Source organism: Panicum virgatum, chromosome 7K, assembly GCF_016808335.1.
Source record: "Panicum virgatum strain AP13 chromosome 7K, P.virgatum_v5, whole genome shotgun sequence".
NCBI lineage: Eukaryota > Viridiplantae > Streptophyta > Magnoliopsida > Poales > Poaceae > Panicum > Panicum virgatum.
Window position 1 is genome coordinate 26,958,883 of NC_053142.1, and position 17,985 is coordinate 26,976,867.

Here is a 17,985-nt window from a genome sequence, read left to right on the forward strand (position 1 = left end):
AGCAGTCGATTTCGTTCGTCCCTTCGCTCTCTCATCGCTCCCACGCCACAGAACGCCTCCGCCGCCCTGCTTGAACCCCGGCGAGCTCACCCCGCCGCGGAGCCGCCACTGCAGGCCCGCTCCACCCCTACAGCCCCCACCATTAGCGCCGCCTCGTCCTAGCGCAGCTCCCAGGCCACTTCCCCTCGCCCAAACCTCACCGGAGCTACCCCTGCCGCCGTGCTCCGAGCCCGCAAGCCGCCGCTCGCCGTCGACACCCCACCTCCGACCGCCCTAGCCTCGATTCCAAGCACCCAGAGGTGCGCCTTGCACCCGTGAGGCTCACGCACCCCTCCACCCTCGCCGCCGGTGAGCCCCTCGCCGGGAAATCGCCGGTCAAAACCCGCGCTCCCCCTCTGACCAGACCCGAGGACCTCGGGTTTGAATTTGAAAAACCCCAGGGGGTTGTCTGCGTTGTCAGTGACTCAGGGAAATAGTGCTATAAGGACTTGTTTGTATTAGTTTGCTGTGAACTTTGAAATTCTAGATCAATTCGTAGAAAATTCATAAAATAGAAAATTTTGATGTTTTGGAATCCTCTTGAAGATCTCTATGTAGTAGAACCATAATATGTTAGGCTTTAGTTGCAAGTTTTTGCTGTGTAAATGGTTTTGTGTCACTAGGTAAATAAATACTAGATGTTTAGTCTTTTTCTTATCTAATGCTTGAAAGCTGGTCTTGCTCTGAAATTTTTGTGGTAGTTTACTCATGTTACACTAGCTTTGCTATAAAAATTTCATGATCAGTGCTCTTGTGTAGCTTTTTCTTTGATTTAAACTTTGTTTAGTACACTTTATTTATGGTAAATAGTTTCTGTTCGTAATAAATCATGATTTTATTTCGGCATGTTTTTTTTGAGTAGCTTAGCTTGTCCAGGAAGTTTGAGCTTCAGTTCATGTCTAGAACAGGAGTTAAATTTGAATCTTGCGAAACTGATGTCTGTTTTGTTTATTTTCTCAGAATAAATTCTGTGTAGATAAACTCATGAAAAATTCACAGTAGCTAGATCATCCCTGTGTAGATCTCATGTTAAATTTTGAGCTTCTGATCTGCTTTAGTTTGATCGGTATAATTCAAGCTTGTACTAGGTGTTGCCTGCATAAATGATTTATTGTGTTTACATGGTTAAATGTTTTGGTATGATTTTTACAGGGTGGATTACTTTGTTCTTGTTCTGTTTAGTTTAATTTTGGTAGAATTTATTACTATTTGTACTCTGATTTGTTGATTTATTTGCAAACCATGACTTATTTGTATAGGAAATCTCCACTACTCATTTTATGAAGTTAGTTAACTTCTTTTGTGCTGTTGATCATGATGCCTTGTGTAGTTAGATTTGTTATTTAACTACTTTATAAACAATTGCCCATGTGTGTTTTTAATATTGTTCTTGCATTACATATAGATACGACTACTTTGTCGGACGGGACGTACGAGTTGATTCTGGAGTCTGACGGAGGTGATCTCGAAGCTCAAGTAAACACTGCGGAACTAACTGAAGCCCCGAACCAAAGTTCGGAAGAGCCTAGCGCTGAAATAGTTAGTAATTACCGAGAAGGCAAGCCCCGGACATAACCTATACTTCAAATTATTATCACTACTGTATTACTTATTTGTGCATTTACAGTTCATAGGATTTGAATTGAAACCCTAGATGCATGATCTTAGGAACCTTTGTACTGAACACTAGACCTGAGTTCGACTACTTGCTAAGCTTATAGGACCGGTAAAAGTCGAGTGATTGCCTGTCACTCGCGAGCTTTATAGGGATTGATTGTTTACTTTCTGTTATCAATATAAGGACGACGGACGGGGTTGTGTTCGATATCATGACCTTATGTGATACCCCGTATGTGTTGATGAACTTGCTAAGGTCGCGGTGTGTGGTAGTGCTGGTTAAGTTTTTGAAAGTACTAGCCACATGCCGTAAATATGGTACGCGGCAAGCCTAGTAGCCGATTGGACCGGGGAGTGGATATACCTTTCACTCTCTCAGTAGGGATAGGTTTTATTATTATGTTGCGCAACACTACGACTTCAAGGGACAAGGTTCGGCCTTGGAGCCCTGTAGTCGGGGAGAGTGACACTATCCACAAGCCGGAAAGAAAGGTCAACGGTTGTTTGGGAATGACCCGACGGTGTTCCAGACGTGTGTGTTAGGTTGTCCTTGCAAGGTTGAATTTCGATTCAGAATCGTCCGCCTCTCACGATGAAATGAGACTGCTTAATTGATCTGCCACACAGAGTAATAAGAGCAACAATATTCTTATTAATCTTGATGTTTGCTTAGAAGTTCCACCATGATTGGATAGTAGCTGCTTACATAGAATGGTTAATCAACTAGAATCTTGAAGCTAAAACTTGAAAGTAAGGATATACTCTTATTGCTTTTCGGCAAAAGGAAAACCAGAGCCTCACAATACCTTGCATAGTCTAGTTAAAGTGGGCTACTTATACCCGTTGACGGTTAAGTCTTGCTGAGTATTAGAATACTCAGCCTTGCTGTTGAAACCCTTTTTCAGGTATGAGTTTTGAGGATCAGATCGCTAGCTTGACCTATCCTTGCTCGTTGCCTCCTGGCTGGTCCGTAGAATGGGATACGTCTTCGGCCGGCAATGACTATGACGAGTGATACCATGCTTGGGCTAGCTTGGTATACTTTTGCGACGTGTTGTAGTCATCGTGTTTCATCTTCCGCTGTTTAGACTCTGAACTTATAATCATAGCTTGTATAACTGTTATTTAAGTTGGCTTTGTAATAATGTGTTTAATTGGTTTGTAATCGTTATTATGCCTGAGTTGTAAAATTGTGGTTGTAATATCTCTGAACTCGCCTTCGTGCGGGGTATGCTTGTTCGATCCGAGAATCGGTGGTTGTATCGGGACGTTACCCGACAGACCAAAAATTGTTCCGTTTGAAGTGCATTTAAGCTAATGTTGCCTTTATGGTGATGGTTTACGCACTTGAGCCGGGATAATTTTGGCGGTTCTGCCACAGTTTCTCTCTCAAAACTCTACTTGTCCTCATACTAGGATTTGGACCACGTAACAATGCTAATAGATGGCTTTGGTAACACCAATCTAGATGAACTACAAAAACAATTCTTCACGGTGCCTAGTATCCATGAGTGAAAGCCATATTAACATCCCCACTACTCAATCCTAGAAATCATATTAATCGATGCATGCACGTACTACCTCACGTCCAAATCGAGAGCAGAGTACCATCTACGCATCATCTAAAGCCCTAATCATGAGAAAACTATCAACTACGACATTATTTTTCAAATCAAGAACCAAACCCTAATCACCAAGAATCCCTAATATCTACAAATGTGCACGGTTAAAGGAGGAAAAAATGGGAGCAATACCTTCGGGGAAGGGTGGGGAACGTTTCCCCCAACTCCCCCCCAAAAGGCCGGATTTGGAGGGATCTGGGGGTGGGGCGGCCGGCGGCGACGACCTGCTGTTGCTCTGGTCGGGGAGGAGTGAGGGAAAGAAAGGAAGGGTGGGGGAGAAGAGGCCGGCGCGGGCCAGGATATTGGCCTTGTCGCGCCAGCCCGCATGGCGCGACAGGCTTGTCGCGCGAGTGCATGTGGCGCGACAGCGAGGGCCACGTCATCGCCATCGCGGCGCAACGCTGGCTCGGGCCGCCAGCGTAGCCACACTGTCGCGCCACATGCACTGGCGCGACAGAGGCTATCTGTCGCGCCATGCGGGCTGGCGCGACCAAACGGGCTACGCCCTGCAAATAAAAACCAATACGGGTTAAACTTAAAATATTATTAAAAAAGGTTAAAAATAAAAAAATCCTAGTACCTGTTCATCCAAAATCTCGACGATGATGGACCCTGCGTTAGCTAACACGTGGACTTGGGAGATCTATTTTACTCCGTCGTACAGAATCCAAATCGACGCGCGTAGTGTGCGCGGGCGTGCCAGTCAGTTTGAGCATTCAACTGACAAGGTCTATAGTAATGTCACATTAGCTAATTAATAGAATCATAATGATGAGCCAATATAACACTTGGACAAATAAAACATATGAAGATCTGTTGGCCAAATAATAGAATTGAAACACACAAGGCCGACGATCAATGACCGATGCGATAGTTAAGCATGTATGTGCCCATCGGTCGTTGAATAGAATTAACAAACTGAGCAATCACCGAACAAATAAATCATCATAAATAGAACCAGCAAACTGATGACAATTAATCTAACATCACCACCAGTGAGATTGGACCTAACCGAGAAGCGCTAGCAGCATGGTGATAGACTTAAAAGTCACTAGCTGATGAATATACAATGAGATAAGAGTTCGGTAAATGCTCAATAAAGGCCAAAAATAATAAACTATCGGCTAATAAAGCACACTGTTGGATTCTTTATGACATGGCAATTGAAGCAGCATAACAGATGTATAAGGTAAACCATCTGATAGATCTTATTCAAGGCAAGATAATTTAATTCTACCACATCTAGGATGCAGCCTTACGAGATATAATGAGAATCTATAACTGGTAGATGAATCTAGATGAAACCACAATGATGCATCTATTAGTTAAAGTCTAGAACACCTGAAAACAATGACACCTGCAGATGAGCCGGAGGTCGAGGCGATACAGTCCTGCTCATCGAAGAAGTCACCTGAGAACTACATTACTCCTACTCCTAGGGTAAATGACGTGAAGCCGAAAGGTAAATGCGTAAAGATAAATAGGTTTGTTTGATCTATAGGTGATAAAACCTTTTACAATAACTGTGGCTTATAGTTAGACTCTGGACTTGACACAAAACTTACATAACAAGAAATATCTAAACAAAACTTGCCTAACAAAAAATCTAAACAAAAGGAAACATTAATAAGATACATGGACTCTGATTTCCCTTTTGTAGAGTCCTTGGTAATAAAGCTTATTGACTGATCGTGTCCATCCTTGATATCAATCATCGGCTTCCTTCCATATACTCCATATAAACTTGTGAATCATCATCATGCATGGCCGCTCATCGTATGTGATCCCCACCAATGCACGCTAGTAGTCGATGATGTCCATACTTCAGATTACATCTGATTTACTAACAAAATCTGGTGTCAACAGTACCACTAGGCGTTCAATGCGTCCGCCACCAAGAATTTCTCGGACAACGGCACATCGCATGCATGCGCCACCACACCGATGACGTTTACTGGTATCGCATCAGCCAGAGCAATCTCATCCGTGAATTTGGTAGTCTCTTTTTCTCGGATTTGTTGCACAAATTGATCGTGGTGTGGTGCCGGACCAAATTGGCAGCTCGAAGCAGACGGCGGTGGTGAGAACATCGCGGCAGCTATATACCGCATATGCTGCAGAATTGAAATTCATGGTCTGAAGGAAGATGTAACGGGCCAAGCTAATCTGGTCAAAAAATTTCCTCAATTCCAACAGTAGTCCTCAAACCTGTGGTATAGCTGTGTTTACCTTTCTTGACCAAGCGATGATCAATGACAGCTTGTGATTATGTTGCTGCTACATCCAGATCAGTTATGAATTATGATAGAAAGTCTGAATACACTAGGGTATAGTTTGAAACAAATGGTTTCAGTTGTGAGATATGGAAAATGGGATGAATCATGGAACCTTCTGGAGATCTAGATACGCCACTGACCTAATACATTCCAAAACATGATATGACCCAAAGTATTTGAATGCCAACTTTGGAAATGGCCTTCTGGCAAGTGAAGATTAAGTATGTTGACATTTCTTAGCATCCCCGACAACAACGATGCCAAAAAATACTTGTTGGTATTTCTTACGTCACGAATAAATCTGTAACCGCACGGAATATCGTTGTAGCATTTTACCATAGGAGTATTCCAGGGTGCCATATTTATTTTTCCGCAGGGAAGATGGCCGTTAATGAATAGGTAAGTTAATGAATAATTCTTGATTGTATATTCAATTGTATAAATAGAGGTAATATAATATATGGATAAGAGGTAGTGTGACACGCAAGTAAGCTAAAGCTCAAACTCATGAAAAAGCTAAGGCAGGGAGAAATGAAGAAGAAAGCTACCCGGAACTTATGTACTTCTAGTTAAATATACACATTTTATTATACATTTACACACACATGATTATCCCCAGCTTTAAAATTCCTTAACTCTCCATGTGATACACGGATATCTCATTGGCTGACATTTGTCTCTTTTTCCTCCAGAAATGCTTTTGCTGCATACTTTGAGAAAAGAATGAGGATAGCATCTCCAAGAGTTCTGGGGTAACTTCTTATGCTGCTCCTGTGATCAGATCACTTCCTGCGACTCTTCCTCCCTGTACACTAGTTGTCATGTTTGTTGTTGCTGGTGTGATTACGTATCTGTAATTGAATTGTTCCGTGTAGCGGTTACAAGGAATATATATATATGATATCAATTAGATTTGTAAAATATGAAGCAAGGAATTTCCTTGCAGATAACAAAAGGTTTCTTGAATTGGCTCTGGAAATTCCAGACCCAGCTAGAGTGCTTTCAGTAAGAAAAGGACTACGGTGTGCTTCCCTGTTGTCCTTTTACTACCGTTTTTCTAGCTGGGAGTAAACAAAACAACTATTTGAGTATAATCAACATTTCAAGAGGGTCTCCTTTTTTTGAACAATCCATGAAATTAGGTGATATGAGGGGTGGTAACAGGCCATGACCCTAGTAGTCACTTCACAGCCCAATTTGACCCTTAAATTTTTTAGCTCAAAATTGTATAAGAATAGAGCCCGGCCCTTAGATTATCTAGGCTAAAATTGACAGCCCGTTACCACCCCATATGCAACCATATCTTTTGAGTTAAAGGAGGAGGGGAGGTCCCCTATTGCATTAAGAGATATGTAAAAGAGTAAAAATGCACCGGAGGCCCCTTAACTTGTCCGGTGGTGTCATTTAGGTCCACCACCTTTGAAAATTGCAGGTTTGGGTCCCTAACCTTTGTAAGTCGTTCACCACAGGTCCATACCCCTTCGTTTTATGTTTCCTTTTGCATTTAGCCCCCTAGAATTTTTCCTTCCCTCTCACTTATGTCCTTCTTCCTCATCTACCTATCCACCGGCCGCCGCCGCCTTCCCCACGCCCGGCCGCCAGCCACGGTCTCCTCTCCGGCGCCTTCACCACGCCCGTCGGCCGCCACCGCGGCCTTCTCAACGCGCCTAGCGCAGCCACGGCAGCGAACTCCTCCTGGCCCGCGCCAGGCTTCTCCTCTCGACGCCACCACGGGCTTCTCCTCTGCGCTCACCGGCCGCCGGCGCCTTCATCCCTCCTCGCCGCCGCCGCCGCGTACCTACCTCGTCCGCGGCGGGCGTGCGCCGCCGCCTCGCAGGAGCTCCGCCGCCGAATCAACTCCTCCGCCGCCGGATCCCGGTGTCCGCGCCAGCTGAGCCCCGCACGCCCAGCCTCGGCCTTCGCACGCGCTCGCGCGCCCCAGCACGGCCGCTCCGGCATGAAGCAATGGATTTGCCGCGCCAAGCGCCGGTCCGCCACGAGGTAGCACGCGGGACCACTGCCGGATGCCGCCGTGGACCCAGAGGAGCAGGAGCGGAAGGTGTCCGGTGCCTTGTGCGCTTTCTTTCCCCATGCGCGCCTCTGCTTCGGGTGCTGCGGAGGGTGGATGCGCCACCGCCACCTACTCTAGGCCATCACCGGGGCTGCCCCGGGTCTTCTCAGTGCCACCACCGTGAATACAGGCCACACCATCGTAGGCCTTTGTCCGGCGCCACTGCCCTGCACCACTACTGTCAGCGTGGGCGCTGGCGCGACCGCCGGGCGCGCGGAGAAGGCCGCTGAGGCGGGCGCAGGGAGGAGGCCGCGGCAGCGCCGCGCGCCGGGAGGAGGCCGCGGCGGGTGCGGAGGAGGAGTGCGCGGCGGGCCCAACCGCGGGCGCAGGGAGGAGAAGGCCGCGGCGCGCGTGGGCGCATGGAGGGTGCCGGAGAGGAGGCCGCGGCCGGCGGCCGGGCGCGGGGGAGGCGGCGGCGGCCGGCGGGCGCAGAGGAGAAGCCCGTGGTGGTGCCGGGAGGAGAAGCCGGGCGCGGGCCAGGAGGAGTCCACGGCCGTGCCTGCGTTAGGCGCGCTGAGAAGGCCGCGGCGGCGGCCGGCGGGCGTGGTGAAGGCGCCGGAGAGGAGGCCGTGGCTGGCGGCCGGGCGTGGGGAAGGCGGCGGCGGCTGGTGGAGAGGTATATGAGGAAGAAGGGCATAAGTGAGAGGGAGGGAGAAATTCTAGGGGGCTAAATGCAAAAGAAAATATAAAACGAAGGGGTATGGACCTGCGGTGAACGACTTACAAAGATTAGGGACCCAAACCTGCAGTTTCAAAGGTGGTGGACCTGAATGACACCACCGGACAAGTTAAGGGGCCTCCGGTGCATTTTACTCTATGTAAAATATGTAAATGCAAAGTGGTCAATGGAACATCATTTGTATTTTACATATTGAAAGAGCTTAAATTGTGATAAAAGAGCAGATGCAACTATATCGTCGAACGATTCTCACACAATAGATGGTATTCTGTAGTCCCAAATATATTAGGAAAAGTAGCATAAATAATTAAATATATACTCAGTTTTAATTAGGCAAGAAAAGTTGCATAATCTCTGATGCTTTACAAGTAGGGCTAATCTGGCAATATGTTGTGACCACAGAAAAGGGGAAAGAAAATGACAATCTGTTACTGTAGGTACTGCTGTGGCAAATAAAATTTATTTTGATCACTACTGGAAGGCCTGTTTTCTCCAAGTCGTTTGCTGCTAGACCTACCTTAGTTTCCTCAGTGGCAGTGCACGGCTGAAGACTTTCTCAACTTCAGTTGCTTCCATGTTCATCTCATCCAACAGCTCCATCTCTTCCTTGCTCAGCCCTTGCAAGAAGTTCATCAGATCCTGTTTCACCTCCACGAGACCTTCTGCCAGCTTCTGGAACAGTGTCACTTCCTCCTTTTCCAGTTCCTCGACCTCCTCCTCAATCTCTCCCTCGATCTCCCTCACCTCCCTGATGATAGTCTTCTCTCCTTCCTCCACAGTCTTCTCGATTCTCTCCACAAGAGGAGGCTCAGGACCACAGGTGTTGTCAGTCCTGATGAACGTTGAGAAGTCCCGACCTACACTCTTCGCAGCCCTTTCCAGCTCAGGTATTATTGTTTCAGGGACAGTTTTACTTCTTGTGTACAAAACAGACCCACCATAACCATCCCATGCATCATTTCTCCCACGGTAGTATACAAGTATGTAGTCATCATCCTTGTTCTCAACCTTGGATGAGATAATGTACCTATAGATCAGAAAAATATTGAGTTGATAAATCTGAGGCATGAAACATTGGTAACAGTGATTTTCTTTTTGGAGAAGAGTTTTTACCAGTCATCTTGATAGTGCAGGAACTCATTGTCATGGTTGTAAAGTATGCCCGGTTGTGATGGGTCCTGCGCAAACTGCTGCACAGTCGACCGGGTGAAGAAACCAGAATCAGGAGTGCGGATTCTCCATGTAATGTTTGCGATTAGTTTGTCTCCCTCAACATGGAACTCATGAAGCTGGCAATCAAATGTGTCAAATGTTGGGTTCAGGCCACTTGAAATGTACCATTTTCCGTTAAAATCTGACATATTGAAGTTCTTAACAAGGGCAGCTGGATCAGGGACTGGGAACTCGCCGACATCAGACTTTCTTGGGACACATTTCTTGCGTGAAACAGCACATTCATTGAATTCGTCGACTACACTGTTCTCGAACAGGTCTCCGCACTTGATCTGTGGATGATAAAGTACAAAGCATATAAAGCTTATTTTTCTGACAGTCTTCAGTGGACTCAAGGTTTTTGGGAATAACCTGGCATTCAGTTTCGTCAGGTCGATTGTTGCATGTGTTCAGGCATGCTATGTTCGCTGCACACGAAGGGTTGGCTATGCATTTGGCAAGCTCTATTCTGGAAAAGATAAGATGATTGGGTAAGAAACATGTATAAAACAATATCCAAAAGATGAAAAGCTTTTGAATGGGGGAGCTCTTAATTAGCTTCAAGTAGTAATCAAGTTCTCATCTATGTACATATGGAAAGTAAATTCAGACAATACTGGATGGAATGATGAACATTTGTGCTGATACTGCAGTTCAATGAAAAAAGCTGACTGATGATATGATTGCAGAATAGAATAAAAGATGTGGAGTGCGCTATGGAAAATGAACTCTGCAAAGAAAGATTAAGCAAATCAATGAGTCCGTAACTCCGTATGATGGATTTACAAAAAAGGGGAAAATATGTCAAAACAGCATTGACGGTATATGAACTTCAAAAACTGGTATCCATTAGAATGAAGGAATGATTTGCGCTCTTATGCTGCAAATACCCAAACAAACCAAATAGCCTCTGTTTACAGCAGGGGAAACAGGGCGAATACATCTAACTGGCTTGGAATTGTGTTGCAACAAAATAATGGAGACCTGTCACCTGCATTCCTTCAGCAGGCAAGTGCACGTCTTGAGAGCATCGACTGCGTCGGCAGAAGGGACTACGAGAACTACGCACACCATCACCCCTATCACGGTGACCAGCTGCAACCTGCTCCATTTCCTGATGCTGCCGAAAACATCTGACGCTTGCAGCACCTCAATAATCTGTTGGCAGAGGCAAGGATCCTGACGCTGTTAGCAGCACAGCAACAGGCAAAATCACCACGGCGTAAGGAAACGAACAGTTAAGAATCACCTCTGACGGGGTAACCTTGACAGGAAGGTGATGAGTCCAAAAACTAGCTCTCGCGCAGCACCGCCTGAATCTGACGGCGCTGTGGCGCCTAGGGGCTCTGCCTCTAGATTTTGAACTGTGGAGGATGCTGGAACCTCCGGATAGGAAGATGCGATTTGCGCAGTGCCGCGGCATCATGTCTCTGAATCTGCAGTTCAGGAGGGAAGTTCAGTAGACCCCCACAAAAAAAAAATCAAACCACGCGGCAGAGCCGAATTATCGACATAGGAGCTCCGCGCAGCTGAAAATCCTTGCAATCGCCAGCTCAAAGAGATGTGCTCGGCGAGCAAGAACTCGATTCTTGCAAGCATGATTAATCATGCGAAAAATGCTACGAAGCCAGGAAAGAAAATGCGCACGTCGTAACTGGAACAAAGAGGAATGGAGCAAGAACGCTGCCGGCGGCGCGGGATGCAGAAGCGAGGAGGAGGGAGGGGCGGACGAACCGTACGGAGCGAGAAGCAGCAACTGCGCCGCCGCGGCCACGCTCCTCCCCGGCCGTACGGAGGAGGAGCGCCGGGGGATAACAGGAGAGATAGGAGGTAGAGGAGGTGTGGCGCGGAGCTGGGGCTTATCGGCCCGGCCCGCGCGGGCCAAGCCGAGCCGGGAGGATAGGAGCCGCGAAATCGCAGCCGTTCATTTCACGTGCCGGGCTCTGTTTCCTTCCCTCCCCCTTTCCCCTCCACCGTTTCGAAAACAAAATTCTCTCTCTAGGCGGGAGAGAGAGAGGTTGCAGCCGCGGTGGCCATGGCGGAGGCGGCGGGAGCCCTAGCCCCGGCGCAGGGCTCCGAGGAGGCGCCCGATGACGCGGCCGCCATCAGGAGGTGCGGTGCCGACCCTCTCGCTTCTCCCGCTCGGTCGGTTCGTCCTCCCCGTGGATCTGGTCTGGTTCCCCAACCTTCATTTGCGCCCCTTTTGTTTTGTTCGCGTGCTCGTTGCAGCCGGGTGGAGCAGCTCTCTCTGAAGCGGCGGCGGCGGCCATGGGAGGAGGAGGTGTTAACCGACGCGGAGGTGGCGCTGGGTTTGGAATCCGCGTACCAGGTGGGATCGTCGGGGTGGGCTGGTGTCGAAGTGCGAGGGTTCCTTTTGGTTTACCGTTGCGGTGGTCTGATTGTGGTGTGTTTTGTTTTGTGCGAGCTTGGTTAGGTGGCTCAGGAAGGAATGAATGTGTTGGACTCGAGCACAGCTGCAATCTCAATTGATGATTTGGGTGAGCTGCTGAATGGCTTGTTATTCCTTTTATAAGAGGGAAATTTTTTTGTTCCAGCCTCTGCAATAAGGCATGCATGGATCCATCATTGTTACAACCTTCAGCCTCCATCTGCAATTGACATTCTAACGAATAAGAACAAAGTTATAGCATTGTACAAGGAAGGAAAATAACCGTAAAGTCGGTTAGTAGAGGCTATTTGAAGTTGCCCCCACTGATATTTGAAGTCTTAAAGTTGAGGCTATTCTTGTAGCCAAGTTCCAAACAAATGGGCTTTATCACCAAGTGGTTGTAGGTCAAAAAGCAATATGAAGAATTGTCATCTGTTTTCTATAGTTGCTTTGTCCATGTGAAGTGAAATATTAGCATTATGCGCTTGGTGGCATCCCATAGCTTTGCCTAATTGATTTGATATAAGTAGGGAAAGGAGGTATCAAATAGGAGCTCCAAATCTGTTGCATGTAGATGAATTCTCCTGATTATTATATTACCAGATGTTTTTATGTATAAATCATTCATCTGTTACTTGTCATATCTGTTTGTTACTGTGGTTGGGCAACCACTCAGTGCAATTGAGAAGGCGGTCCTTTGCTTCCAGACGGGTTACAGTATTTGTTTGGGGTATGTTACATACAGTGCCATTTTTGTCTCCAGATGCATACCTAGAACGGTTGAGAAAGGAGGTTGCCTTGGCAAAGGAAGGGAACAGGAAGGTATCTGATGAGATTGCTGTCACTGCAGAGACAACAGCCAATGGTTGCTTTTTTATCTCTCATATTTTTCTTCTTGAACTCCTTCGATTTCTTACTAGATTACTAGTATGCTGATTGCTGAGTTCATATTCAACACTATCTTTGTTATTCAGATATGATTCAGCTGGATGTTGATATTGAAGTTCTGGAGTCTTTGTTATCGGAGCTTGAATTAAAGGTTGTGCTCTAGCTCTGCTCTTCTTGTTTCACAGTTTTATTATAATCGATATAAATGTTGTTGTCAAATATAGAAGAAACTTGATTCGAAACTATTTTACTTTGTTGGCTTAAATCAATTATTTTACTTTAAACGAATCAGATTATGACTTTAATTTTAACCTGAAGTACTCAATAGCTTCAAGCCTTCAATATGCATATTGTTTGGTAATTAGTACTACCTTTGTCTTTTTGCTTTTACGAACCGTATCAACTTCTCTTGAACCTAAGTCTAAAGGAAAATTAATTAATTTTCTCTATCAACAAAAGTTTTGATTTTTTTTCTTACAAGTATTGCCTGAGTTTTGAATTTTGATGAAGATGCTTAAAATCTTCCATCTCCCATGATGTAGGGTTTCAACCATCTTGAAGCAAGCCCTATTCTAGGGCAGTCAGACTCAACTGATTCTTGTAGAGACCAAAGCATTGCTGACAAGTACTGCATATATGAGGTGTGCTTGTATTTTTATGGTATTACGTTTCCACTTTCTTAATATTACTGAACTTACTCATTTTATTTTGTAGGTTTTGGAACTTGATCACCAAATTACAAGAAGTAAGATGAACCTCAAAATGCTACAAAATTTACAAAGGTAATGAATGTTTTATCATCTTTTATACTAAACACAAGGAACTAAAGTCTAACTAAAGTAGTTTAACACATCCCATGATCCCATGTTAACAAACGATAGTGCCCATTGAATTTCTTATCAACTTATATTGACCGTGGGGTGAATGATATGATTGAGTGGTTCAACTTCAACGTCATATGTTCACTGTCATTAAAAGGGATTCTATAATCAATTTTTTCAGTTTCTTGGATTCTATCTGTGCCCTGTGTCCCAGAATATATAGCTACGTTTATATTTTGCCTAACTACAATTTTTAAGTTTGACTACGAGTAACAAGAAAAAAAATCATAAAGATTGACAGTGTAAAAATGATGTTAACAGATTCATCATGGAACCAAGTATCATAGCATGTAACCTTGTCTATTTGAAATAAATTATTTTTGGAGATATTGTTAGCCAAAGATTGAACTGTTTGACTTAGGACAAACCTAAATATTGCTATATTCTTGCATGGAGGTAGTAATGTTTATGTGATGCTCAAACTGCGTTTACATTTCCTTCTGTTTATAGTATAAACTTTTTTCTATTCTTTGTTTTTTAAATCTTTTTTCCTTCTGTACTGTTTTTTCTTTTCCCATTTATGTCCTTGAACAACATAATGCATGTAAACTAGTAACATATTATCAACAAACGCATAGGGATCATGCCAGTTAATGTACTGTTTTCTGGTGTCTTCGTTCATCTTCACTCTATCAGTCCCATTTCATCATTTCAAATCTTTTATAGGGATTTCTAGTTCCAACAATGTTCTTATATGTGCATGCCTCAGTCAGTTTATGAACTCATCATTTGTTTTCTGTTGTGCACACATTCCTTCTTTGCTTTGCAAACTCATGATCAGTATCTTGCTGGTTAATGTCCAATGTCCATTCCTTAAAACTGTCTTTGCATGGTCGATCTGTTTTGACCTCTTGCATATTAAAAGATTTCATAATCACCTCTTGGGACTAACACTACTCTGAAAGTCTACAATTCTTTCTGTTAAGTCAATTTCCTTGTTAAATTTTGAGTACTCTTACAAGCAATCACAGCAGCTATTCTATGTTTAGAGTTTTAAGTTTACTGAGCTATGACGTGATGAATCTTTCTGACATCTCTACTTCTCTATATCCAGTGTTGATGAAATAGGGCAACTTAGATCTATGTTATTGCCATTTGGAGCCAAGGAATTAGACTTTAAAGACAATTGTCTCAGGATATTCCTAAAGGCAACTACATGGACCTCGGACTGTGTAATTTATGGACAAAAATTGGATTGTGCTATTGATTTGGTTATCTCAGACCATGAGCTGTTGATAGAAGTTGATGAAAGAAATATGGAACCAAAGAACTTAAAGGTGACCTTAATGCAAACTTGTTTTCTGATACTCAGCATTTTAGTTTTATTACTACTATAAACATCTTCTTGCCCTTTGAAGTATATTTAAAGCATGTGTATCTTGATTATTTATTTATTTAAAGGATGCATGGATCTTGATTATCTGTTTGGATTTTTCAGATTTTTCCTGATGATGTGTGTGTTGATATACTGATTGAAAGGCTCGAGTCCTTCAGGTATGATGTAGTTTAACCTCCATCAATGCTAGTTTATTTTTCTCATCCTGTTAAATTTAATTCAGAAAAATGTTATTGTTCAGTGTTATTCTACATTTCTACTGCCCTTTTTTCTTTCTTCCAATATGTGCTCTTAAAATGTTTATCTGCTGTTGTAGAGAGGTCATTTCTTCTCGAGCCTTGGGATGGCTTAGTCAGCAATGCCAACGCCGCTTCATAATCAACGTTCTAAGACGATCATTAGTCAGTGATGCTAATGATTCCAGGTGACACGATTTTCCATATGCTGCATTTTAGTAATAATAGTTTGGAGTTCATATATATTTAACTGTTATTAAAATTGGCAATAATGTATTAGGACTTTGTGAATTATAATTGTTAAAGCTGTTAGCTGCAAGGAAACTGTGATATCTGAGCTTATTCATTTGAGTTTTTTACTGTGTAACATAGATCCCTTCCCTTTTACCATTGTTTGGTTGTGACTTGCTTCACTAATTATCAGGGTGATGTCATTGATCCCAGAACTCTTTTGATTTCTTCCATCACCGTCCCATCTGTTAGTCAACATGACTGCTGGGCTGACGTGGTCAAAATGCACAAATTAACCTCACCTTGCTCCCTATCTGCATCTGGTCAAGCACTGGGCCCAAGCCATTGTTCGCATTTCACTCCAGTAATGGGTCGACCCACAGCAGAGTCCACGTGTGCGAACTCGTCCACAGACAAAGTCCCCTTCTAGCACTGCGATATTGGCATCAAGGTGCTGCATTGGGACCATGCAGCTGCTTTCCTGATAGGTGCCCTGAATTCTGTTGAATTTTCTGCCCAAGCATGAAAGTGGGGAGGAAAGACGGATGCTGAGCTCAGGAGAGAACAGAAAGGAAGAAAAAAGAAGGAATGAGTGAGATCTGAGGAAAAAAATGTGTCAAGAGAGAGAAGTGGGCCCTGGCTGTAAATGAAAAATGTGGAGGATAGATAAAGAGAGGGTATAGAGATGAAAGGTTATCGAGGTCATTTTGTCAGTCAAACAGCTTGACTAGATGGCATGAGATCTCCAATGGCATAGATCAAACAAGTTTTAAAATCTGTGTCATTGCCCTAATAATTGTACTGTGGCAAATGTTAAAACAGCAATCGACTCAATGGAACAAACCTAACTTTTCCATGTATTTTCTTGTCATTCCTTTATTCCTAAATATCTTGAAATCAATCATCTTTGTGATTATGAGGAACATAAAATATTTCAGTGTTATTCTATAATTACCACAATTTAATCATTAATTTGCAATCATGACTGTTGTTGACTTTATAACTAGTCCTCCATGAAGTGATGTTTTACAATTGTACATAAACAACGTTGGTACAAGATCTGTGTGGTACAATCTTAGGTGATCTTTCTTAGCATGGATCTCAAACTGTTTCTTAGTAAGCAGGTTAACATTTTTGGAGATGCATTTTGTTGCAGGCATTCTTTTGAATACTTCGACAAAGAGGATGTGATCATAGCTCACTTGGATCGTGGAATTGATGCTTCCATCAAGATATCTTTCGACTGGCCACTTTGTTCCTATGGTCTCAAGTTAATTTCAATATGCAATTCAGGGATCCATCCAACAAATATAGCTTCAAGTCTGCTTTCCAAGGCCAAGGTAAAAAGTGGTCGCCTCTGGTCTTGAACTGCTTATACTCAGTACACATGGCTGTGATATACATGGAAGAATCTGTTAGGAAACCCCCGAGCTGGAATTAGTTCTTTTTGAAAATACCACTTTATTCCACATAATTTGCAGTGGTCCTACATTAACATGTTCTAGTATCAGTATGGAAACATGTTAAGCATTGTACAGAGCTTCGTGGTGCTCAAACTGCAAAGCTTTCACTCAACTGAATTTTAGACATGAACTTTGGAGCTAAAGTGTTTGTTTGGGTAGTGTGGCCTTAGCTTAGAAGCTGGAAGCTGAACCCGGATCAAACACCCTCTTGGCTAGTAGGTCAACTTGGTTCATCCTTATTACTACTGAATACTAGGTATAAAATTTGAATTTTGTTTGATGATTGATCTTGATGTTTTCCGAAGTTGACATGGGAAGAAACAATTAGAAGAGACTTGAAAGACTGGAGTATACCTAGAGATTTGTCCTTGGATAGGAGTGCTTGGAAAGCCGCGATTCTCGTGCCAGAACCATGAATAATAGTCTCTGTTGGGTTTCAACTCTAGCCTACCCCAACTTGCTTGGGATTAAAAGGCTTTGTTGATGTTGATGTTGATTGATCTTGATGTTTTGGGTGGTAGGAACTGGCCAATGGATTGGATCAGCACATTCGCCAACATCTTGTAAGGTTTGTGGATGCTGTTGAAGAGATTCTCATTCGAGAGCTGCGGTCTGGTTAGGACCACTCCAACTCATGTTACAATTTGCAACCATCTAGCTTTGGGGACAGAGCATCTTCAACCTCGACTGACCTTTGTGGTTCACAGTTTCACATTTTGTGCAGACTAATTCCATTCGATAACATCTAGAGCTGATTGTTGGTGCCAGTCACATTATGGGGGGAAATGTTTTGACCAGTGCTAATTTGCGTTTTTTTTTCATTTGCTAACTTGAATATCCAAATATCTGGTTCTGAAAAGAACAGAATAATCTTTATCAAACGGCAGTTCAGGATCCCTGTTTCTTTTTAGAATCAGTTCCTAAATGTAAGGAATTTGTCGCATCGCAGCCTCTTATTTTATTTGCAACGATTGTACCTATTAGGCCTACCTTATTGTCATATTTGGTATGATGAAACGTTCATGGCTTAGTGCCAAGATGATAT

General features: G+C 43.8%; 2 protein-coding genes across 4 annotated transcripts; one reads left to right on the forward strand and one right to left on the reverse strand.

Annotated features, from left to right (window-relative positions):
- Positions 1–8,587: 8,587 nt before the first annotated feature.
- On the reverse strand, positions 8,588–11,410 carry LOC120640699 (violaxanthin de-epoxidase, chloroplastic-like). Of its 3 annotated transcripts, none has more exons than XM_039916606.1 (6): positions 11,251–11,410; positions 10,766–10,952; positions 10,508–10,674; positions 9,889–9,985; positions 9,418–9,809; positions 8,588–9,331 (listed from the first exon to the last, which is right to left on the reverse strand). In XM_039916606.1, the coding sequence occupies exons 2-6, from the start codon at positions 10,940–10,942 to the stop codon at positions 8,818–8,820; spliced, it is 1,347 nt and encodes a 448-aa protein (XP_039772540.1). In that variant the 5' UTR covers positions 10,943–10,952; positions 11,251–11,410; the 3' UTR covers positions 8,588–8,817. The 3 variants fall into 3 exon arrangements, with proteins under 3 accessions (XP_039772540.1, XP_039772541.1, XP_039772543.1); XM_039916607.1 differs by having other exon boundaries at positions 11,256–11,405; XM_039916609.1 differs by lacking the exon at positions 11,251–11,410 and adding an exon at positions 11,172–11,189.
- A 61-nt stretch (positions 11,411–11,471) lies between these two features.
- Positions 11,472–17,982, forward strand: LOC120640700. Its single transcript, XM_039916610.1, has 12 exons — positions 11,472–11,628; positions 11,746–11,845; positions 11,951–12,014; positions 12,669–12,770; positions 12,880–12,944; positions 13,336–13,434; positions 13,508–13,575; positions 14,729–14,951; positions 15,113–15,168; positions 15,327–15,434; positions 16,634–16,817; positions 17,462–17,982. The coding sequence occupies exons 1-12, from the start codon at positions 11,552–11,554 to the stop codon at positions 17,558–17,560; spliced, it is 1,245 nt and encodes a 414-aa protein (XP_039772544.1). The 5' UTR covers positions 11,472–11,551; the 3' UTR covers positions 17,561–17,982.
- The last annotated feature ends 3 nt before the right edge of the window (positions 17,983–17,985 follow it).